The sequence below is a fragment of the Vitis riparia genome, chromosome 14 (assembly GCF_004353265.1).
Source record: "Vitis riparia cultivar Riparia Gloire de Montpellier isolate 1030 chromosome 14, EGFV_Vit.rip_1.0, whole genome shotgun sequence".
NCBI lineage: Eukaryota > Viridiplantae > Streptophyta > Magnoliopsida > Vitales > Vitaceae > Vitis > Vitis riparia.
The window spans coordinates 28245088-28269077 of record NC_048444.1 but is presented as its reverse complement, the minus strand read 5'-3'; the positions used below and the strand labels follow the sequence as shown (position 1 = coordinate 28269077).

At 37.4% G+C, this 23990-nt stretch overlaps 4 protein-coding genes across 9 annotated transcripts; all 4 read right to left on the bottom strand.

The window, feature by feature from the left end:
* Window positions 1–404: 404 nt before the first annotated feature.
* Window positions 405–2687, bottom strand: LOC117930065 (putative pectinesterase/pectinesterase inhibitor 28). The gene is made up of 2 exons (XM_034850511.1): window positions 1463–2687; window positions 405–1364 (listed from the first exon to the last, which is right to left on the bottom strand). The coding sequence occupies exons 1-2, from the start codon at window positions 2496–2498 to the stop codon at window positions 631–633; spliced, it is 1770 nt and encodes a 589-aa protein (XP_034706402.1). The 5' UTR covers window positions 2499–2687; the 3' UTR covers window positions 405–630.
* A 369-nt stretch (window positions 2688–3056) lies between these two features.
* Window positions 3057–5335, bottom strand: LOC117930353 (putative pectinesterase/pectinesterase inhibitor 22). Its single transcript, XM_034850973.1, has 2 exons — window positions 4016–5335; window positions 3057–3937 (listed from the first exon to the last, which is right to left on the bottom strand). Exons 1-2 carry the CDS (start codon window positions 5058–5060, stop codon window positions 3267–3269), a joined length of 1716 nt encoding a protein of 571 aa, XP_034706864.1. The 5' UTR covers window positions 5061–5335; the 3' UTR covers window positions 3057–3266.
* A 1307-nt stretch (window positions 5336–6642) lies between these two features.
* On the bottom strand, window positions 6643–13576 carry LOC117930352 (F-box/LRR-repeat protein 3). Its single transcript, XM_034850971.1, has 7 exons — window positions 12626–13576; window positions 11580–11705; window positions 10424–10528; window positions 9939–10338; window positions 9102–9231; window positions 8715–9009; window positions 6643–7259 (listed from the first exon to the last, which is right to left on the bottom strand). The coding sequence occupies exons 1-7, from the start codon at window positions 13253–13255 to the stop codon at window positions 6987–6989; spliced, it is 1959 nt and encodes a 652-aa protein (XP_034706862.1). The 5' UTR covers window positions 13256–13576; the 3' UTR covers window positions 6643–6986.
* A 1869-nt stretch (window positions 13577–15445) lies between these two features.
* On the bottom strand, window positions 15446–20754 carry LOC117931056 (glycine-rich domain-containing protein 2). Of its 6 annotated transcripts, none has more exons than XM_034851905.1 (8): window positions 20490–20751; window positions 20280–20394; window positions 19523–19903; window positions 18967–19236; window positions 17604–18121; window positions 17359–17483; window positions 16664–16824; window positions 15446–16565 (listed from the first exon to the last, which is right to left on the bottom strand). In XM_034851905.1, the coding sequence occupies exons 1-8, from the start codon at window positions 20687–20689 to the stop codon at window positions 16017–16019; spliced, it is 2319 nt and encodes a 772-aa protein (XP_034707796.1). In that variant the 5' UTR covers window positions 20690–20751; the 3' UTR covers window positions 15446–16016. The 6 variants fall into 6 exon arrangements, with proteins under 6 accessions (XP_034707796.1, XP_034707797.1, XP_034707800.1 ...); XM_034851906.1 differs by having other exon boundaries at window positions 15446–16562; XM_034851909.1 differs by lacking the exon at window positions 20490–20751 and adding an exon at window positions 20006–20077 and having other exon boundaries at window positions 20174–20372.
* Window positions 20755–23990: the final 3236 nt, after the last annotated feature.

The window sequence follows — 23990 nt, the reverse complement described above, 5'->3', positions numbered from 1 at the left end:
GGCAAATCAGTTCAACCTCTTACGTTGACATTCGATGTCTTTGCCATAGCCAATATGATCCATGAGTTGTCAAACTTAGCATTTCTTTAGTTGAAGGCTAAGTTTGAACTATGCGAGACACAACATTGATGCACTACCGCATATCATTAGTTGAGTCGCTGCTCATATATCATAAACTTTTCTTATAATTTGGGACATCACAAAAAATATATGTTTTCTTTATGATCTTAAGATCAACATGATCTATACCAAATTCCTTTGGTTTTTCTTGATCGTGATCCATCGCGCCATGACCATGGTTTTAAAATATTAATTGAGGATGTAATAGGTGCGGTATCAAGGGTGATGAGCACAAGGCCAGTAAGGGGTGGTTTCTATGATTTCATGTAAGGCCATAACAAATTAAAGATCAATCCATGAACGTGAAAATTTCATAGGGAATATTGTATGTACCTACATGGATCTCAAAAGGAAAATGATCACATTCCAATGCTTTCTATTCAATATATGATCTTTATAGTTTCTTTCTATTTGTCTTTTGATAATGGAGGATGGTGAGTTTATCTTCAAACTTAGTAGTCGTTCACACACAGAGAAGGAAGACGAAAAAGAAAACGTTACAAGCTCTCATCAAATCCTACCCTGAGACTTAGTAGTCACGTTCGAAAGGAGTGTGAATAAACCGGAGTTGTAGGGCACTCCTGTAGAAGGAATCCATCGATCACCCGATAGGAATCTTCCCGGGGCAAAGTCTATAGCGTGGGATGGTTTGATCGTCTTGATTCCTCTCCATTTCACCCGGTCGTGTGTCTTTGCACCAGGGCCTCTATTTCTGAACTCTGTGTAGAAGCATGTCCTCAAAGCGAAATCCCCCGCCCATGGCAACCACCCAGAAGGCTGAATCAAATCTTCTATGTAAGATTCCATGATAATAGTCCTTGAGAACTCCTTCCATGGCCTCCCAAGGTATGACTTGAGTTCATTTCTGTATGGATAGTACTGAGGGTCTGCAGTGAAGGTCGAGTTCTGGATGATAATGGCGGATGGCTGGCGCCTCTCCTTCCTTCCCTGTGCGGTTACTATACATTGCTGATTGTCCAGTGGCTTCCTTACGACGAACGTGCAGTTTTGGAATATCACAGCTGCATCACCGAATATGAAATCGATAGTGCCTGAGATGGTGCAGTCTCGGTAGAACTGGCGCTTGGTGTGCGTGTAGAGCGTGTCTTGGTAGCCGTCCATTTGACAGTTGTAGAAGATTGACCTATCAGATTGAACCCGCAACGCTACAGCTTGATGCTTTGCTGCGCCTGCAGAATTCTCAAAACCGATACCCTTAGCGATGAAACCATCTCCGAGCACAGCTGCATCAAATTCATAGAGTCAGGTAAGGTAACAGTCCAACAGGCCAAGAATGTATATATATATATTTATCAGACAGACTTATGCTAGGAGGGCATACCAACAGTGGCGGTTTTGAAGGTGGGTGTTCCATCAACGAAGTTTAAGCTTCCGGTGATCTTGGTCTTAGTTGGGCCATCGCCCACCATCATTAGATTGGTGAAGGTCTTATTTATCTGCACTTGTTCTTCGTAAATTCCTTTCTTGATGTACAATATGAAGGTTTGGTTGCTGAACTTGGGAAGCTGCCGAATGGCTTCGTTAATAGTCTTGAAATCCCCGCTCCCATCCTTGGCCACAGTCAGGTTAGGTTTGAGCTCGGAAACGTTAGCTTGAAGGAGTTTTCGGCCTTCAGAATGGCTCCAGTAGGGGAACTCATCATCTATGTGATTATCAGGATCTGCAGGGTCATCAGAAAGGAGGCGTCGGTTGAGGTTAGCGAGCTGTAAGTTGGAAAGGATGGAGGAGACTTCGCCGACAATGGCCAGGCCATTGCTGCTCAGCTCCATGGAGGTCTTCAAGATCTGCCTCATTTTCTCTCCAGCATCTCCTGTTGTGTTTTCAAAGCCATCCAAGCAAGTCTCTTGGTACGTGATGACAGCGCTGAGCCAAATCTTTATATCAGCAATTATATTATCCATCTTGCTGTAATCAAAGTCACCCACTTGGTTAAATGATTTCTTGAGGTCATCAATGGCGTAATTCACCAGGTCCTCACAGTTCTGGAGGGCCTGTGATGCTCTTGGGTCCTTGTTGAGCTCCTGTAAGAGAGTTGAGTTCTTAGCAGCCGCAGAAAGTTGTTCCATGGCAGATGCAAAAGCTGCCTGAACAAGGTCTTTCGGGTCAGTTGTATTGCCTGCCTTGGACGTGAGGCTGTTTACACAAGCGTCCTTATAATCAGTGGGTTGGCAAATGGCCTGGATAGCTTTCATTGAAGAAGAAATCTCTTGTTTTTGGGCATTTCCGGAATCATTGGAGCTAGAGTTAACACTAGCAATCACGGCAATCACCATGGCCACCAGGAATATCGATGAAAAGCCAATAATGGCCAATTTCTTCTTCTTACCTCTATCATTATTGTAATAGTTTTGAGCCATATTCAATAACCCAGCAACTCTTTCAACACCCCAAGGGAGCAAAAAGAACAAGAAAAACCTCCCTGATCTTATTCTCTAATTCTTCAAAAATTCCCCTTTGAGGCAAAAGAGCTGCTCAACAGCTCAAATACAATCAGAAGAGGGTCTGCAGAACTGCAAAGCAAAACCTCTTCTATCTTCTTTGCTAGTTTGCCACCCCAATGCGGAGTGTAAGTCTCTAATTTTTATAGGGAATTTATTTATAAGAAGGAAGGTAGGAGAAGATGGAGTTGGTTATTTCAGTTATCAAACAAGAGGCTTGGAGGGAAAAGAGTGTCTCCACAAAAATATTGAAGGTTGGTTAAGTTACTCCAAACATAGCACATGCTTCTCATTCCAAAGACTACCTAAATTTTAGCCCTTAATTTACTCGATTTAGGCCTTTGAGATAGAGTCTTGTTTGTTATCATTTAATGCCATTGAAGCCTGTAATTTTGAACTAATTCGGTACTAATTACATTGATCACTGATGGGACATAGTTAAGATAAAATGAACGTATTGGTGTTGAAGATGATAACTGTTTGTATTCTTGTAATATTAATTATTAGAAGGATATGTACTAACACGCTACAAAGCAATTCCAATACAAATAGAAGTTCTTGCACTCAGTTGTTCCACAGAAATCCTTAGAAAAATAGACACTTCACCCTCCACAAAATGTGTACCTCTGAAACAATACAAATATATATGATCACAAATGTTGAAAAATTACAGGGTTCATACATGACTTAATTCTTCAAACCTGCTGAGAATCTGACGCCAGTGGATGGCAGCCATGAAAGCCCATCAATGAACCGCCCAACAGTGAAGAAGTTAGCCACCGAAGCATCCTGAATTTTATGATAACCTGGCCATTGGACGCGGCCAGACAACAGTGCACCGGGGCCATAATTCCTATACTCACCATAGTACAATGTGCCTAAAGCAAAGTTCCCATTCCATTCTAGCCATCCTCTGGGCTGGACCAGGCTGCTCATGTAAGTATTCAAGAAAACAGTCCTTGAATACTGCTTCCATGGCCTCCCCAGGTAAGTTGGTTGAGTGGCATAGACATAGCTGTCTTGGATGGAGAATCCAGTGCTCTGGTCCGGGCTTTTCCGGCCTTGTGCGGTGATTGTGACCTTCTGTAGGGGCAATGGTTTTCGGGTGAAGATCTTGCAGTTCTGGAGGACTGCTGCACCATTCCCAAATATGAAGTCTATGGTGCCATGGATGTCACATTCACGGTAGAATTGGCGGAGGGAGTGGGCGTAAAGGGTGTCCTGGTAACCCTCCATGCTGCAGCGGTAGAACGCGGACTGATCAGAATCTACGCGCAGCGCAACACCCTGAAAGTTCTTTGGTCCGGCCGTGTTCCTAAAGGTTATGTCTCTAGCTATGAATCCCTTCCCAGACACAGCTGCAAGAAGAAAATTTAGAATTGGGATATGCATGCAATGAAAGGAAAACTGATAAAATAGCAGTTTAGCAGACTCACCAACAGTGGCAGTTCTGAAAGTGGTCCATCCTTGCATGAAATTTCGGTTTCCGGTGACCACAGTGGCTCCAATTCCATCCCCAACAATCATGATCTTGGTCTTTTTCTTCTTCATATCTATGTTCTCCCTGTAAACTCCCTTCTTCACGTATATGATATACCTCCTGTTGCTATAGCTTGGAGCTTCATAAATGGCCTGCGCGATTGATCGGTAATGACCGCTGCCATCCAGCGATACAGTGGTGTCTACCCCCATTTGGTTTGGATGGGCAAGAAGAAGGTCTTTATCCCCGTCCGTCATCCATTTTGGGAAGTCCTGACTTGGGCTTTTTTCGGTACTATTTCGGGGAGGTTTAAAGGGCAAGCTATGGAGTTGAACATACATGGCTAGAACATTACTGATGAGCTGTGTGACTTGCTTCAGGCTTCCTCTGATGAAGCTCTCGATTCGTCGGTCCGTGCCCTCAAAGCCTTCCAGGCATGTGTCTTGGTTACTCAGCGCAGCACTCAACCATGCCTTCAGGTTTCCTTCAGATTGAACATTCGTCGAACCAGCTCGAATACTCTTCATCTCCAGCAAGGACCAGGCCAGCTCTGAGACTGAAAAATCAAGCAGTTCCTTGCAGTCTTCAATGGCTATTTGTTCACGATAACTACTTGACAAAGCATTGAACCTGGTAACCATTTGAACGGCGATTCGGGCTTCATTGAGGGTGGTCTTGAGGGCGGCAGTCAGGATGGAACTGGGGCTGCGAGGCCCCATACTTTCAAGCTCATTGTGGATGCTGGAGACACATGAACTGTAATTCTCCACTTTGGCGCAAGCTTGTATGATCAGGGCTTGAAGGGTCTGGTTTTGGTCTTTGGAGGAGGAGGCATGGGGGAGAGGTTCAAGGGTTTGGTTTTGGGCATTGAAGGAGGAGGCATGGGGGAGAGGTTCAAGGGTTTGGTTTTGGGCATTGAAGGAGGTTCCATGGGAGAGGGCTTCAAGGGAAGGTAAAAGGATTAGAATAAGAAAGAAATTGGCTGAATAGGCGAAGGCCATTGCTTAGCTATGAAATATGATAGACAACTAGAAAGGAAGAGATTTTCGGGGAGCCTTTTTAAAGAGAAAAACTCTTTGACATGTACAGATGGAAGGATTGTTTGTCCTGAAAGAAATACTTTTACCCACAGCAAAGCTCAAGTTATGCTTCCTTGGGAGCTTGGTTTCATATTCCTTTCTGCTCTGCTTCTTCTCCAAACTTTTGAGGGATTCCCTAATTGTACTCCACCAAGACCGAGACCGAGACCAATCAGTCTGCAACACAGCCATCTTATGCAGTATTCAATCAGGGTGATCTAAGTGTTTGTTGGGTTGGTTTGGAGGAGGTTAAGATTGATTCTTAATTGTGACTTGGGTTGGTGGCTAGATGCTTGTTTGTACGTGTCAAAAATATTAAGCAAAACTTTACCCATAAATTCGATCAAATGCAAATAGTTTAGTCTTAATTAATCTACAATTATATAATGAAGAATTTACATAATAAGCATCAGATTTTTTCAGCCTCTGAACTCAAATTTCAAAGTGAGAAAACACAAAAGAAAAGGTGGAGTTTCATTGCCCATGGAAGTAATGTATCCAACTTTTACCTTTCCTTCAGGCCTTTTCATCTACCACAAGACTTTGATTCTCAGGAACCCTAAAATGGGAAAAGAAAAAGATAGAATGCCAGTTTAGACCCCATAAGATTTTCAATCTTCTTTCTCAACCTTCATCACTTTCTCCCATAGAAAGTGAGTATACAGGATGTACAGGCTTTATCCCAAGTTCTTAACTTGCCATTACATTTTCCTCTTTGCATCTTTCATTCCAACCAAACTGCCAGACAAAAGAAATTACCTTTCCAGCTTTCCTTCCAATTTTTGAATGAATCGACTTTAACTTCCTCACAACAGTTCCATCTCATTAGCATGAAAATATACCTAATCTTTAGGATTAATTAATCATCGACTCAACGGTTTAAGAGTCCATTTGACAATATTTTTAAAAAACAATTCAACCCTAAAAAATATTTTTAAAGAAAAATAAAGTATTTAACAAAATTTAGAAAACACTTTTAAAAAATTAAAAAATCATTTGATAGGTGATTCTTATAAAAAACGTTTCTAAAAAAAACGCTTCTACTAAAAGCTCTTCAAAAAGAAACACTGTCTAAGATATTCTTCCCCGGCAACTAAAACTTCCAGTAAAATATAATGATCAGTGTTCTTTCAACTTTTACTATTAGACATTGAACATTTCAAAGTATGACATCCCAAAAGCCTATTCCCATGTGAAACCAGATTGATTCTTCTTAACTTACAGACTCAAAGAACCTAGTTCCAGGATGTGTGTCACCAACTCATCCAAGGACCACATGCCTTATGATGTGTACCTGCTGATGTCAACCCTTCAACCTCAATTCTCAACTTAAATGTTCTACGTTGGCCTTTGACCAACCATAAATGGCAAATCAGGAGAAAGGAAAAAAGAAAAGCATTAAATCAAAAGATGAAAATCACTGATCTTTATATGCCTGCATTATACCATCTGGTGTTACTTCAGACAAACCCCAATGTTCACACTCCATCCAACTAAATATATATATATAGGATATAACACCTGCAAATTTCATTTCTTTATTTTTTAAATAAAGTTCTTGCTCCACAGCTCAATTGAAATTTCTCTGAAAGTGCTATAAAATCCCACTGACAATGGGTGCTTCGGCTTGATAAAATATGATGCTTTGCTTTAAAATGTTTTCTGCAAAGACAAACATTTTCATCATGTTTCCCAAGCATATACATACTGTTACTACATCAAGTTTCACAGAGTTTTCCAGGTTGCGTTGCGATTTCCATTTCCGTTCTCCCAAACAAGTAATCATGCTTCCATGAAAGAACCATTGTTGCCTCCATCTACATCATGGCATCCCTGATGATTGGAGCTTTATTCGTGCGTATACATATGCGTAGATCCTATCCATCTAATTTGACAGCCTCTCTCCCTCAGGGTTTGAAGTAAGTCTGAGGAAAACAAAGAACTGAGAGAGGCGAGTAACTTAACCTTTTTCAATCGAATGCAAGAGGCCCTAAGTGCAAGCTCAAACCCGTCCACTGTCACATTGCTGAGGTGCACCAGTTTTGCATCCTGCAGGCGAGTCAGGTTCCCCATCACCATGCATAACCCCATATTTGATACAGTACAATTGCTCAGGTTTATCTGCAATCACAAATTAATTCAGTTTTTGTGCAAAACCATCTTCCAATGACAAAGTGGAAGGATGTCTGAGCAATTTTTACTAAGATGTCAAGAAACTTGAGTAACAATAACTCTAAAAAAATTTCAAGTCACGTGTTAAATAGTTATGAGACCATTAACCATTCAACAAAGCAACTCCCAAAAATGATGGTCATTTTGGAACATCCCAGATGAAGGAGATCCATGACAGTCAGCATTCTTTATTTTAATTTTCAGAGAATCCACCCCAAAACCTCAGATGATATGGGTCCACCCCTCTATCCTACACCACCTGAATACCAGGAGACCACTTGAACACCATAGAGACTTGAACTCAAAACCTCTGGTTCATTGCCAAAAGACACTACCGTTGAGCTACACTTTGGTGGCCAGCCTTCTCATCTTTGCTTCCAAATGTTAAGAATAACATTTAATGAAAAATAATAACAATGATACCAGCATAGGTGTTTCAACATTTTTTTTATCTTCCTAATGAAATAGAAACCCTTCAACAATGCCTTCCAAGTATCCACTTGCAAATGCCTTCAGAAATTGTGATGAGGACTAGAAATAAATCATAAAAACAATAACAAAATCATCCAGAGTCAAGTACCACATGGAAGAACTTTAAAAAATTAAAATAATTTCCTCTAATTTCCTCTGTACTATTGTCTATGTCATCTTTAAGAAGGTATTTTACACTTCGATATCACTTGGGGGAGGAGGGTATAATTCTATAATTATGAGACATTGATTTCAGAGATCTCTAATGCACAATAAACAACAATTCACTCCCGAAGGAGATAAAAGCTATCTTAGAGAATCATTTGCTACTCCAACTTGATACAATTTCTCTATTAATGGAAATACGTTGGGAAAAAAACTGCATCCAAGTAACACCCTTCAAAACACACAAACAAATCCATGTAAAGAAAAAAACAAATTCATGGTTTGGTATATTTATTTTTCAGCCCTATTTGGATTGACATCTTGAAAGATAAAAGCCTCTATACATATTTGGTTAATTTTAATAAAAAAGTGTCTTTGACTTTGAAAGGAATTTAATTCAGAAGTAACAACAATGTTGCTTCTCATGAAAGCTCCTTTGTAATTTATGTGGGAAACTATTTCATGTTTAATGAAACTTTCATAACCACCCAGTTTGACCTTCTGAAATTATGGCTTCAGCTTAAACAAATATCTATCCCAAAAGGACTACTTTGATTGTAGTTTCTTATTATAATGTAAAAGATATAGCAACATTTTATTTGACCAAAAACAAACTTTGATTGTAGTTTCTTATTATAATGTATAAGATATAGCAACATTTTATTTGACCAAAAACTTTGATTGTAGTTTCATATTATAATGTAAAAGATACAGAAACATTTTATTTGACAAAATTTCATATTCCAATTTAATAATAGTAAGCCAAACCTGTCGTAAATTCCGTGAGTAGTAGGCAAGAGCCCAAAATCCAGAATCCTTGATTTTCTGGCAATGTTTCAAGTCCAATTCTGCGAGTCGCATGCATCCAGCTGCAACTGCTGTCAAACCAGTGCTTGTAATTTTCACAAGCCCCCGCAACTCTAGGTCAGAAAGGTCTTTCAACTGGCTTATATACTCCATTCCTGTGTCAGTAACCTCACTGCAGTATGACAAGTTAAGCTTCTCCAACTTCTTGCAACCACTTGATAAAGCAGCTAATTCATCATTACCAATGCTGTTACAGCTGCAAAAGTAAAACCAAAACATCTTTTCTAGTAATCATTTTGACAAAAATGTTCTTAATACCGATCATCTTGATTCATGGGAATAAATTACCGGTATAGATCAAGTTCACGGAGCTTTTTGCAGTTAGAAGCAATATAGAACAATCCCTTATCTGATATGTTTGCACAAAGACCCAATTTTAAGCATGTCAGTTCTGAACATCTGGACAAATACTCCAGTCCTGCAGAAGAGAAATTGACCACATTCAAATCACTTAAACAGAATTAAAAAGTTTAGAAACCAAAAGTAATACCAAAATTAATCAAAGATTACAGGAACAAATTTGAAAGAAAACAGCAAAAATGAAATTGGACAATTTCAAATCACTTGAGCAGAATTAAAAAGTTCAGAAACCAAAAGTGATGCCAAAATTAATCAAAGGTTCCAGGGACAAATTTGCAAGAAAACAGCAAAAATGAAATTGGACAATTTCAAATCACTTGAGCAGAATTAAAAGGTTCAGAAACCAAAAGTGATACCAAAATTAATCAAAGCTTCCAGGGACAAATTTGAAAGAAAACAGCAAAAATGAAATTGGACAATTTCAAATCACTTGAGCAGAATTAAAAAGTTCAGGAACCAAAAGTAATCCCAAAATTAATCAAAGATTACAGGAACAAATTTGAAAGAAAACAGAAAAAATGATGTAGGATAAAAGTCATAGTAATGAATACCTAAAAGGAAAATATGTTGCAAATACATGCAATACTACCTATGATTTGCTAACCAACAAAATAAAGTTGTAAATGACGATAATGCCACCGAAACTTTTAAACTCTACCTTAAAGGAAAATATGTTGCAAATACATGCAATACTACCTATGATTTGCTAACCAACAAAATAAAGTTGTAAATGATGATAATGCCACCGAAACTTTTAAACTCTACCTCTGTCATTAACACCAGAACAGTCTGTAAGATCAAGCTCCTCAAGCAGCAAGCAACATGATCCAAGCTGATCAAGACTTTTTTCAGTGATCAAATTACATGACTCTAACTTCAGACACAAGAGGTTCCTACAAGAGTCAGCTACAGCTGAAATTGCTGCATCAGTGATGGAACAGCAACATGTTAGATTGACAATCTTCAAATTTAGACAGCCAGATACCAGCTGCATAATGCCCAAGTCAGTCACCCCCATGCATTTACTCAACCCTATTTCAACCAAACATTTGCAATTGGCGCTGATGATTTGGAAGCTAAAGTCAGAAACTCGAGCCCCATCAACTTTTATTGAGTTAAGATCCTTCATGTCTTTCAACTGGCGAAAAAACATTTTAGAAAGTTCCTGCAGAAGCAAAATGCCCAAGTACAAGTTCAGGAGCCACCTAACTTAATACTTCGATCACCAAATCACCAAAAAATTTACCCACCGGAAAAGAGTATCCTGCATTGAGCTGCTGGAGATCACTATGTCCTCTAATTAGAGAAATTAAGCCAGATGAACTCACACCATCGCACCTCGATACATCTATTACCTGGAAACCATAAAAATTCAACAATCTATGTAAAGTTAATGTACAATTTCATACACAAAAAAATCTAATCACAGATTCTTTTGAAGATCTGGATTTGCAGATGCAAGGGAGAATAAGATTTTTTTTCCTTTTTGTTTTGATTGCCAACTAGTTGAGCTAGTCAGATAACAAAACCATTCATATTAAAGGGCGAAACATTGCTAAGCTGGTAAACTGATGTTAACAGATTGAACCTTGGAAAACTTTACTCTTGCTTCCTTGCCCCCTTTTTCTCTTACTCAGTGTATGCACTGGTAACAATTCTAATTTTTTTCTTCTCATAAATTCCTACTGTGCATATCAGTGTTCTGACTACCTAGCAATTAATTGTTAGGCAACAATCCAATAGAACATTGAACCTTTGCACACCTTCAAGAAATTGATGGAAGCCACAAACACCCACTTCCCCAGCCAGCCTAGGCATATCTTGCTGACAATGTCTTGAATTAAAAGAATGAAATTGAATTTTCAAAAATAGTCTTCTATTTTTCATCTTCTCTAAAATTTTGGGACGGGGAGGAGTGACAGAACAAAAGGCTGTCAGCCACTTTAAACTTCTTAACATTTTGAGAAAAAAAAAACCGTTTTGGAATATAAAATTTAAATTGGAATCTAAACTTTCAGAAAACTTGGAAAACATCATATCATAAATACAAGTTTCATTTGCCAATTGGATGAAAAGTGGGCAGTAGTGCAAATTCAATCTGCAGAGAATCAGGAAAACAAAGTCATTTTCTAATTTTTGGTTTTTACCACTTTCAATTGTAGAACAAGACATTGGTTTGATTTTGTTGGAGTGAAATTTCATCAGATTATCCCAGGGCAATCTTTTGAAACTTGTAAAATAAAGAACAGAACAAGAACGATAAACTTAACCTGCTTGATCTTTATCAAAGGAAAGATCAAACGCACATTTTCACCAGAACCATTGTATGGATTTTATATTTGGACCCCAATAAATGAACGGAAAGTAAAGAAATAAAACAATTTTATTTATGAGAAAAGAAATTACCAGGAGAGAAGGGCATCCATTGCCAAGAAAATGTAAACCAAGGTCACCCACTAAAGAGCATCCCGACATAGCCAAACCCTCCAGCTTTTGTAGAGAAGCAATTGAACGTAGAGACTCACTTGTCACCTGAAAATTAGCATAGACGTCAATTTTCACATAAAACAGATAAAACCATGCTTGGTTTGTAATATAAGTTATAGTATGTCATTCTCTGTTTTGTTGCCAAGAAATCGGAAGAAAAGAAAAGAGAACAAAATTTTCAAAGGTTCCTTTCTGTTGCTGTTCGGATCCTGAAACCTCCTTTTTTTCCTTATTGCTTTCCTCAGGTCCCAAACAATGTAAAACCCAATACACAAAATCTTATTTCTTTTTCTCTACCCACAAGCATTTCTCAGCCACTGAATGGAGATTCAAAATTTTAATCTCCCTTTTTTCCTCAATATTCTTAGCAACCCAATGAAGCACAGCTTTCAGGAAATTATTTTCTGAACAAGCAAAGCAGGACAAGAATGAAAATTATAATGCAATGACACAATATTCTCGGCAACCCAATGAAGCACAAGCTTTCAGGTTCAAAATTTCCCTTCAAATTTTCTGAACAGCCAAAGCAGGTCAACAATGAAAATTATAATGTAACAACTCGCTCTAGGCCAAAAAGCCTCCATGGCTTTAAAATGCATCTTCGAGGTTAAGAAGAGTCCATACATACCCCATAATTTCTTATATTTTCATACATTTCCCTCAACTGAATGGAGAACAAAAATCACACTTCAAAATTTTCAATTTTCTTTTCATTTTCCCACATTTCCTCATCAACCAAATGGAGCACTTCTTTTATTTTCCTAGGCTTTCTCATCAACCAAAAGGAACACAACATTCAAAATTCTAGTTTTTTTCCCTTTTCTACCGAATCATATTCAGAATTCAAACTCCTTTCCTTTCCCACATTTTCTCAGTAACCAAACGCAACACCAGTCAAAATATTCTATACTCGAGAGCACAAGAAAGTAGAGATACAGGAGAAGAGACAAGAGCGAAACAGAAACCTGAAGATAGGAAATATCGAGAAACTTCAAATCCGAACACTTCTTCACCAGAAGATCGATTCCCAAATCTGTGAGCTCCATACACCACTTCAAACTCAATCTCTGCAACTTATTGCATCCAACGGCTATCGTTGCGAGCCCAACGTCCGTCACACCCAAGCACTTGTCCAGCTTCAGCTCCCTCAGCCCCACGGCGCAAGATAGCGCCGAGGCCTCTCTATCTCCGAACCCACAACAGTACGACATATCAACAGCCTCCAAGCTCGGACACGAACGAGTCAGCAACTCCAACCCGGCAGATTTCAACCCAGTGGCCCGACTCAGCACCAGCCTCCTCAGCCCCCGTGTCCAGCTCACCGAGCCACGACCGAGCAGAATCGCCACCATCGCGTCGTTGATCCGAGGACAGACGGAGAGGTCCAGGCTCTCCATGTTCCTGCATTTCTGCAACAAACCCGGGAGGAACTCAGTGCGGAGGACCCTGAGCGAGGTCCGACACGCTGAGTCGACTCGAAGGAAGTCGCGGCAGACGAGTCGCCAAGTCTTCCGATCCAACTCGGAGCTCAGCTTGCTGCGGATCCGTGCGAGTATGTCGTCGGACAAGACACATAGAATGGAGGGAGACGCCATTGGAGGGTTTAAAAACGAGGTTTTGGGGCTCTGGGTCAGGTGAAACCGTGAGCGATTTCAGGGTTTTGGAGATCTGGGTTCCGTGAATCTTGAGGTGATTTTTGAGATTTAGATTAGGTGGGGACGAAGAGGAAGAGAAGGCGGAGATGGAGGGGTTGGGGGCTGACTGTGAACAGGATGTGGGATGATCCTAAATGGGGATTTGGGATCGGATTCATTGTTTCGGAGGCCGGTTGATGGGGGATGAGACCGAAATATCGGGCCTTGTTCAAAACTCAGAGCTTGACCTTGTCGAGAGTGACAGTATGCAGTCTCGTGGAAAGAGAGAAAGGGAAACTATTCAGTGTGAACATCTCCCACTGATGTACCAAGAGTTAACCAATAATGGTTTGCCACGTCATAGAGCTTTCTTTGCAAAAAACAACAAGATGTAAAACTTAATGTAAAAAGAGAAGAAAGCTAATATGATTAAAGAATAATTCAGGAATTCATAGACCTTCAAATGAATTGCAGACGTGGCAAACTACTATTGGTTCAGACGGTGAAGTGGAGAGCCCGCATCACCGAATCGGTACTCAGAGCTGCATGCTTAGTCGATTGAAAATAACAAAAATACCCCCACTTGTCGTGCAATCATTTCAGTACATGCAGGAAGTCCAAGGGCATGGTAGAAATTAAACCGAGGAATTTATTTGCTGCGGTCATGCATAAGGAGAAGAATATGCACAACAAAGCAAGACCGTGACGATAAAGAGTACGGCTATCCTACGGTGGAGAAGAGTAGGATGATGAAAGTGGGGCCCGGAAGGGGGTACACAATGAGAGTACAGAGCCGTTCGCGGATGTGTACTGCAACTTCTAGGAAAGTCCAGACTCCAGAGTCCTGCCCACCAGTGTACGACACCGTTTTGGGCCCCACCAATATCCTATTCCATTCTGTACTAAGAATCGTGAAAAAGGTTGAACGTCGACGGGCATTTGTAGATATTTTATTTCTTTTTAGAGTGCTTTTGTTAAATTAAATAATTTAAAAAAAATTGTTAATTTTAAAATAAATGTATTAAAGGAGAAATCAATGCACGCTTGAAAGTTAAAAATAGTTTTTTTGTTTTAAAAAATAGAAAAAGATATAATAATTTTTTATTCTTAAAAATATAAATAAATATTTTTAAAAAATATTTTGTTTGTTTTCAATTATTTTTTATTTTTTAAGATTTAATTTAAAAATTAATTATATAAATATTTGATAAGAATTGAAAATAAAAATATTTTTAAAAAATATAGAATTTTTAAACATATTTTTATTTTATAAAATAATTTTCAAAAATTATTATTTAGAATTTTTTTAAAAAAAATTCAAACAAAGTCTAAGTGATAGCATTTAGCAATTTAATTTTTTAGAAATATAAATATAGGTAAATATGAAACCCAAATTTGAAAGTTATAACTATATATTCTTAAAAGTGATAATTAACAATGATTTTTTATGACATATAATCAATACTTTATATAATTATAGCAGATATATCGCAATCTTTTTAAAAATATTGCAAAAAGAATAATCTTTGATAATATATATATATTAAATCTTTTATAGTTATGATATCACATAATTTGAGTGATCTATTCTCAAATTTAAGAATGAATGTGGTATGGCATAGTTTGACAAGAACCCTTGAGACTCGATCTTATATCAAGATAAGTGCAAGACTTAAGTACAATAAAATCCGACGACATTAACGTCAAATCTTCTTGTAAACGACGCTTGCATAAAATATACGATTAATTATAAAATAGTAAAATACATCCAACTCTCTCTAGAATAGTGAGAATTTGTCATAAAACTCCTTGTTTATAACAACTTGTTCATAATTTAATTCTCCTACCAAATCACCTCTAGGGTTTGCCCTAAGTCGTCCCATCCAAGAGACTTGGTGGAGAATTTTGAAATTGTTGAATTACCTTAAATTTGATTTGAAGTAGTGGTTAATTTAAGTAATTAAACATGTTAAATATTTTGGTGCAACACTTAAAAATACTATTTGTTAAAATTAAAACTAATTTAAATTAATAAGTTAAGAAACCATTTTTTTCCCTTAATAAAGAATACTAAAGAGGTTCAACCTCGAGACATCGGATAAGGGTATGATAATACATAATACATGTTTGAGATATCGTGGATTCAAATTCTAACAATTTAAGCTTTTAGAAAAATTGGTAATTTTTTATACAACGTGGTCTATATTGAGGTCTCTCAATCTACTTACAAAAACATTTGAGTGAATTGGCTTTCATAAACAGTAGGTGAAACAAAAAAAAAACAAGTGATTTCTCCTAATTCCTCTTCTAGATGCTGTGGTAAGAAAAAGAGTACAAACCCAAGTTTTGTCTGTGGATGAAAGATCAAAACACAAACCAAATTTTCTAAGTCATGTTTCTGCAGTAGACCTTGGAAGCACCTGTTTGAGATCCTCCTCTGTGTGTCCAACTCTCTCAATTTGCTGTGAAAACCAATGTCAAATACACTAGGAATGAAGTTAAAAGTTTCTTGTTCTACTAGGTTGAACCAAATATGCAGCTACTCCAATCCAGATTGAGGCGTTTTTCCCAGGAAACTGATCGAACCAACCAAAAAATGAAGATGGAGTATGTGCTGGTACAGTTTGATGAATGGTCACATACTGAAAAGATCAAAATTATGAGCAACTGCTCAACATTGTGCAGGATTGAGTGTGCTGATACAGACATGGTGTCTTCTTGGTCAGGCAATGATCCCCCGCTTGTATAACTTATCACCGCCTTCCACGGGTGAATATGTGAAGGCCGGTTGCTTAGTGAAATTATCTGTTCCATTTGAGGCTGCTGTCACTGCCATGGCATTCCAATGCCAGGGTTGAAGATGAGGCAAAGAGATGCCAGAAGAACACGAAGGATGAAGTACTACGGATCCCCAATCTCTGGTTCCTTGCTTTGCTTCTTTCAATCTCCTTCTGATCAACAAGCTTCCCACGTCTTCTTTTCGCATCTCAGACACACTTTTGAGTATTGAAATACATAGGAGCAGTGCTAGAACTGCATCTTCTTCTGGCAACAATTCTACCACCAAGAGCTTCCAATTCAAGAGGGCGGTTGCTCTTCCAGTTGGGTTCTCCTCTGTGAACCGAACAAGTGTCACAAACCCTTCATCATCATCATCATCTTCCTCATCCACCTCTTGCCCATTGTTCATGTTTTGTTTGGCTTTCTCTTTCTGGGAATTGAATTTCTTTGCTTGGTACTGCATTTTCCTTCCTTTCAACAACTTCACCTGCTATTTTCAGTTGGGCTTTAATCAAATCCATTGGCTCCATCATGGATTAAAAAAGTCAAGCTTTTTCTTAGAAAAGAAAATCAAAATCTCCTCCTTACCAATGAATCAGGACATGTTTGATTTTGTAAACTAAAATTGAGGCCTGCTGTTGATGACGATAAGTCCCAATGTATAGTCAGTTCATCTCCAGTGGAAAAACACCATGCTGATTTCTGATGGTCTGGGGGTTCTTTTGGTGTTGCTGTTCCTACCACTTTCTCTGTACTAGATGGTGAATGCAACCAAATGAAAAAACAACAGAAAGAGCTGAGAATCTGATCCCATAGAGGTGGATAGAAGCTAATAGCACCATAGTTACAAGAAACAAAATGCAGAGAAATGCTTTAAAAGATAAACAAAATAATCTTCCCAATATGCTCATGACACTTGCTCTGTTTGGTTGCCGAGGAAGAATAGGAAAAGAAAATAAATCAAATTTATGCACCTTATTTGTATCATATATAAGCTAAAAACAAAAACTTGGAATCAACTGCACCAAATGCAAGTATTTTGCTTAATTGAGGTGAATTTGCACATTTTAGAAACAAAGCATCATGAAAAATAAGATTGTAAATTCATTTTGGTCTAATTTTTCCCTATATTTCTCGGCAACCAACACAGCAGGTTCTTTGCAAGATTTCCAATTTCTATCTTAAACATCACATCCTGTGCCTGCTTCCCAAATGGGTAACTATGATAGCATTGATATGATATTCCATCATGACTAACAAAATAAAAATTTTTGACAACATACCAGGAAGTCTACCAATGGTACCAGCAAGATAAGACCAAGAACCTTCACGTATCTCTATAATCCGATCCTCCCTTTTCACTGCTGATGGAGTTTCACCCCCTCTCCTCCAAAATCCTCCAGCCACTCTACCATTTTTATCAAAAACTTGTGTCAAGAAGATTATATGCGGTCAGATCACTCATGTAAGGGAATAAAAAAAATGTCCTTCCTTAACAGAGTGAAAATAAAATGCAGTCGAAATTTACCGCATTCGAACCACGAAACACTCTCTCCCTGCATGATCCAAAACAGTCCGAGACAACCACCTACCTTCTTGAGGCCGATAACTGTTCATCCTTAGGACCACATCTGATATCATGGCCCCTGAATCATCAGTGACCCTATCTGGCACACATTTGAACAAGTATGGTGCTTGGGCTGGTGGAGTTATTGAAACAACAACTCTCACTTGTTCATCAACTTTACTCTCTAATGTAAGGGAAGGTGAACGTAGTAAGTCATTCCAAAGAACTGCTACCATGTCTTTGGAGCTACTTCCTTTGAAACAGCGGCCACCACGGAGACGGAGGTCAAGCACAACTCCTTTGGTTCCAAACTCACAGTAGAGATGCCAAGTTTTTTCCCATGAATCTGAAGAGAAACTGGAGAAGGGTTTATCCATCTTGAGCTCCCTGTGACATCTTACTATTCGGAGACGTAAGAACTTCTTTTTCATATCTTCTTGCATTACCTTCATTGGGTTAAGCCTCACATGCACACAGACCTGTGACCAGGCAACATAACACAACCCATTAGATGGATCTAACTGTTTAAGGCCAGCTTGAAGTACTTCCTGTTCAGTCTTGTGCAGCTATTCACTAAAATTGCACTATGAAAGCCCAAAGGAAAAGGATTCCGCTTCAGCTACCAATTGGTCTCACTCAGTGGATTAAATGCATTGAAAGCTTCATTTTAAGTGTCACCCACTTCAGTTCTATCAAGTCTGTGAGTGCAGCCATCAAATAAAACTTCTGTTTAGTAGATGTGATCTTTTAAGGAAATCCATTAATTAGTGGCCCCTGATATTTTCCTTTATGTGAACAAGACATAACTTTTGGGAACAAGTGAACTGCAGTCAAGTCAATCCAACTCAAAAGAAAATGAGTAGGCATTCTAACAACAATCTCGAATTATGCCCAGAATGTCAAATTTCCTACATCATTTATCAAGTAAATAAAATTTTGTTTTTACATACAATTGAAAATTTTCATCATCCTAATACTCAAATGTAAAGTTCAATTCTCCCATTAATTCTGCAATTCACAAATGAATTTAGATGGTTCAAGCATGACAATATACTATGCTTTTCCAGGAAAGTTTCTCTAATGTGCATGAAGCTACTATTTAGTACCCTTTAGCAGATTGAGACCCAGAAAATGCACTTTAACAAAGTCTTGACTGGGTAATATACCTCTAAACCAAACCCTAACCACCCCAGCCCTTCAAACACAGGTCTGTACAGGGCAAATTTTTGGTTGTGGATGTGGCCGTCGGCCTGGGCCAGGCCATTGTGCAGCTGTATGCAAAGTCTAAAAACAATAGCAACTAAACTTGCAAGTTCCAACTAACCTCAAGTAAGAACCTAGGCATCATTGACTTGTATTTAGTGTTGACATCACAGTTGGACACCTCCCAGTAAACTGGTGGCTTGACTGAAACAACCTCTCCCAAATCCATGGCCACTTGCCCACCTGCTTTCTCGTATGGTTGATTGTATATGCTCTCCCACAGTTTTCTGGTTGCTTCCAGCTCTTCTTCCTTCACCTTCTCCCACACCCCCACCACCTTCCTATTAATATCCTCAATCTCCATGTCTCCAGCATATACTGTCGGGTAACTCTGATTCATTCAAAGCAAAAATTGGGTTAACGAGTGTGAACAAACAGAAAACCAAAAAGTTAAAAAATGAGAAAAAAATTTCCATACTATTCATCATATGCCTTACTATACTGCAACAAAAAGGGAATAAATCCATCATTTGCAAGGTCCCCATTTTGCAAAAGAGGACTTTAATATCAAATTCAAACAAATAGTACCATGACAAATGAAATTTGTTATAAGCCGCATTAATTGAAAGTCAGACAGAAGAAAAAAAGGAGAGGAAATAATGAAGAAAAGAATCCACCTGATGGGTCAGCCACAGGAGTGAAATATCTGCAGCAAGCACCAACCGGGGACACCCATCTCCATATCTCTGCAAAATACAGAGAAACCCCTTGTATCTTTCTCTTGCTGCAATTAAATAAACCAATTCAGACATGTATGGCTCTGAAAACTTGGAATACAGAAGTCTCTGTTTCTTCACTTCAATCAGAAGATCCTCGTTTCTAGCATCTGGGTATTGGGAATCTGAATCCAACTCATTCTCAAAAGGCTCGGTTGGGTATCTTTGGACCCAAATTCCCCTGCACCTCATCACTGCATACTCCTCATTCTCTTCATCGAAAATGGCTGGTTTTCCAATAATTTTCGAGAACCTTGACTCGCAGTATCGCCGGTAACTGACCTGAAAACGGGTTCCTGTCAACTTCTACATATATTATAACCCAACCAAAATTTCAAACATTCTGTTTGGCAGCTAGGAAGGGAAAAGAAGATCTAGACTCACAGCATGCGGGTAACTGACTGAAAATTGGGTTTCGTGCATCACCTAACCAAAGTTTAACATTCCGCTTGGCAGCTATGAAAAGAAAATAAAAGAAAATTTGGGACTTCGGAGCTAAGTTTTCTGCTGTTTTGCGATCTGAACAATGAAAAAAGGTGAAATCCCACTAACCCAAATGGTAAGACGATACTAAGAAGAGTAAAGTTCCATTTTCTTTTCCCATATTTTCTCAGCAACCAAACAGAGCTTTCTCCCCTGAAAATCAACCAAAGCTCACCGGGTTCAAGGTGTGGCAGTACCAAACCCACTGAACATCAACTGGAGGAAGAATCATGGGAGGCGTTGACCCCACCGTAAGATCAGAAATCAACGGCATCCACAGCTCATCATACCTGCAAAAAAAAGTCCCCACAAAGCTTCACGATTCAATGCAACGCCAACCATACGATCAGATTACTGAATGAGGAGGAGTGGAGAAGTGGGGGACCTCCTGATGGACTCGAGCAGAGTGGATTCCTGGTGAAGCCACTCCGACTCGGCCACCGCTCTCAGGAAGGCTATGTGACGTCTGGCGGCGGCGACGAGATCGATGGTGACGCGTACCGGGGGCTCATCGTCCGATAATTCGGTGGGGGTCGTGGGCCCCGTATCGGCCGAAACACCGATACTATTGGGAGTTGCAGACATTGGTGGAGAGACAGAGGGAGAAGAGTCACAGAAATTGATGGCTCCTAAACATGGCCTAACTGCTCTTTGAGAACATGCACCTTCATTTTTTATTAGGTTTTTTTCAATTTTTTTACGTACACGTATTGTTGTTGCCAAGAAAATCATATTTTAAAAATATTTTTATTAAAAATAAGAATAATTTTAATATCTTTTAAAAATTTTAATCAAATAAAATTTTGTTTTTTTAATCGCAATCCTATAAAATGGATTGATCCGACCTAATCCAAGCAATGTTTTGACGGGTTTAGACAAACCTTTTCAATACTTGAGTTAAATTCAGATTAAGTTTTTTTTAATTCAAACTCAATTTGTATCGGGTTCATATTAAGATTTAAATAATTCAAATCTAACCTGAATTCAAATCGAGTTTAGAAAAAAAATGATACACGATGTTTCATTATTATTTTTTTTTTTTTGGTACATGTTGATGTCAACTTGAAATTATGAACAGGTTGAAGGAAAATTGAACAAAAAGACTCAGACATGGACCATGTAAAAAGTGTGAAGAAAGAAAAGAATATGGAATATTAGGATGTTGAAACTTGGAAGTTAGCTTTGAGGTGGAGTTGTTGGAAGCCACAACTGGACGAGCTGGACGAGCCTTGGATGACAAATTCCACTGGCTTTAATAATTTCATGGTGAGGTGTAAGGCCCACTATCAGATGTGGGCCCTTCATGGTGTGGACTCCCATGTTTTCATTCTCCTTTTTCATTTTTTTTATTATCCAAAAAAAATATGTTCGCCACGTCAGATAAGGGATAATATTGTTTTCTAGATACCCAAGGTTAATGCATGTTTTTTTTTATTAAAAACATAATAATTCAGTATCTTCCATAGAAATTATGGATTCTGTAATATTAGATTTTTTTTATAATTAATATAAAATATTACAATCACTTTCACGTAAAGACTATATGATCGTCATATTATATGAAATTATAACATCAACAAACAAATCGAATAATTTTTTTTATCAAAATTAGAAATTACTTCATAATAACTTTTTTCTTTTGTATAAGACGCGTTGAAAAGTATTTTAAATTATTAATTAATATTTTTTTTATAAAGAATGTATATATAAATATTTTAAGTCATGAATGAAAAAAATCATGAGATGAAAATAAGGTTACAAAAATTATACGAGATGAATAAAGATGTGAGAAAAAATAATTGAGACCGTAGAACAAAAAGCTCATGGTTTAAATACAAAAACTAAGAAAATATAATATGTTTGGATAATCTTATTTGATTTTTGTCTTTGATAATATTCTTTATAATATAATAGAATAATTATTTCTCATCTATGGATGTAGACACGTTTGATCGAATCATCTTTGTGTGAATCGTTTATTATTCACATCAATATTAGAGATTGATACAAATATCATTTGTAACAAGTTTTTGATAATATTTGCTTTATAAGATTTTAATATCGTATAAATAAATAAAGTAAAAATCATATAAATCCTATGCTAAGGTTAATAACCAACATGGTCGAATAGATAAATTTTATATTTAAGGGGTATAGACTTCTTCTCTTATAATATGATAGAATTCATTTCCTTGGCCTAGAGTAAGTGAAGCGTGTGAAGGAGAACACTACAAAATATGTGAGTATCACTTGATCAAGGTTGGTAGCTCTGACCATGGGTCCACCATTGCAGAAGTCAAACATTTTGATGGGTTTTTGGAGTACTCTATGTTGCCACCATAGTTTAATATGGTAGTCCCCTCGGCAACAAATTATTGTTGATTTTTTTTTTTTTAAAATACGAAGAAGACAAGCATTATGATTATATTCCTTGGACATTGGAAATAAATTTAATTAATGTTTAGACCCATTCACCAGCCAAATCGACAAAGGAAGCACACCTTCTTTGTTGTATCTTTTTTTCCCATCCTGACCTGTCCAACATTAAAATTGTACAAAATTTCCAATAATTGTCATTAAAATAATTTTTTAACTTTGGTAAATTTATGATTGAAAAAGGTTTTTTTTTTTAAAAAAAAAATATCTGAGTTCCCACTTATAAAGGGCTATTTTTTTTTCATATTTAAATCTCAAACAAAATTTATTACTAAATGTAATTAGAAATAACTTTTAAGAATTGTTTTTTGAATTTTATTTTATAAAATATTGTCAAATAGTTCTTTACTTTTTTCTTATTTTCATAATTTTTAAGAATTATTTTTGAAAATAAATAATTAATTTTGATAAAAAAAATTACTTTTAAATATTAGAAAACTATAAACATTCGGTGACTCAGGTAATAAGATAGTCTGGTAAGTAACCCATTCTAAGTAATATCGACCTGAGTAATCCCATTTTACCAAAGTCTATCCAAATAGTAAGTTATCATAAATAGATGATTGTTACGTGTTAACTAACCGTTATGTGACATTTAAATGCGAATATAAGATGGTAAAAAAGAGGTTACAAAATTCAACATATATAATAGCATAGAGATAAGAATTGAAGACACATAGAATTTTCGAGTGCGTCAGGTAATAAAATAATCGATTAGGCAACCCATTATAAGTAATGTCAACCTCAGTAGTCCCATTTTACCAAAGTCTATCTGAGCAGTAACCTGTCATAAATAGATTATTGTTACGTGTTAGCTAACCATTATATGACGTTTCAAGATGAAATGCAAATATAAATAGGTAAAAAAAATGCAACAAAATTCAAACTATATAATAGCATAGAGATACAAATTAACATTTATTATATAAATTTTAAACTAAAACATTTTATCCAATTTGATTTAAAAATGTCTCAACTTTATTTTGTTATCCGTTTTATAGTAATTTTATGAAGTACTTTTAATATTTTTAATACTTAAAAAATTTTGATAATTTAAGTATTAAAAATATTAAAAACATTTTCTAAAATCGCTATTAAATATACTCTTATTTTCATATCAAATTTTTTATGCACTCTTATTTTCATTATCAAACGTTTTATATATTTCCCTTTGAGTAGAAGATAATAAATCTCTCCGATTCCAAAACAAGTCCCAATCACCATCCAAAGCACAATGTTTGGTCACTAAAATAAAAAGCAAAGGAGTCAGACCATGACAAGGGGTGATTTGGCTTTCCATTTATTTGCAGCCCCATGAGGTGAACGTGTCTCAAAGATGGTGGGTGCACTAGTCTTCTATTATGTGGGAGAAGGTGAAGTGGACCCTGGTGCACCACTGTTCATAAAATCTTGAAGGTCACCACCATGTGGTCCACAGCCACTGGGTTCC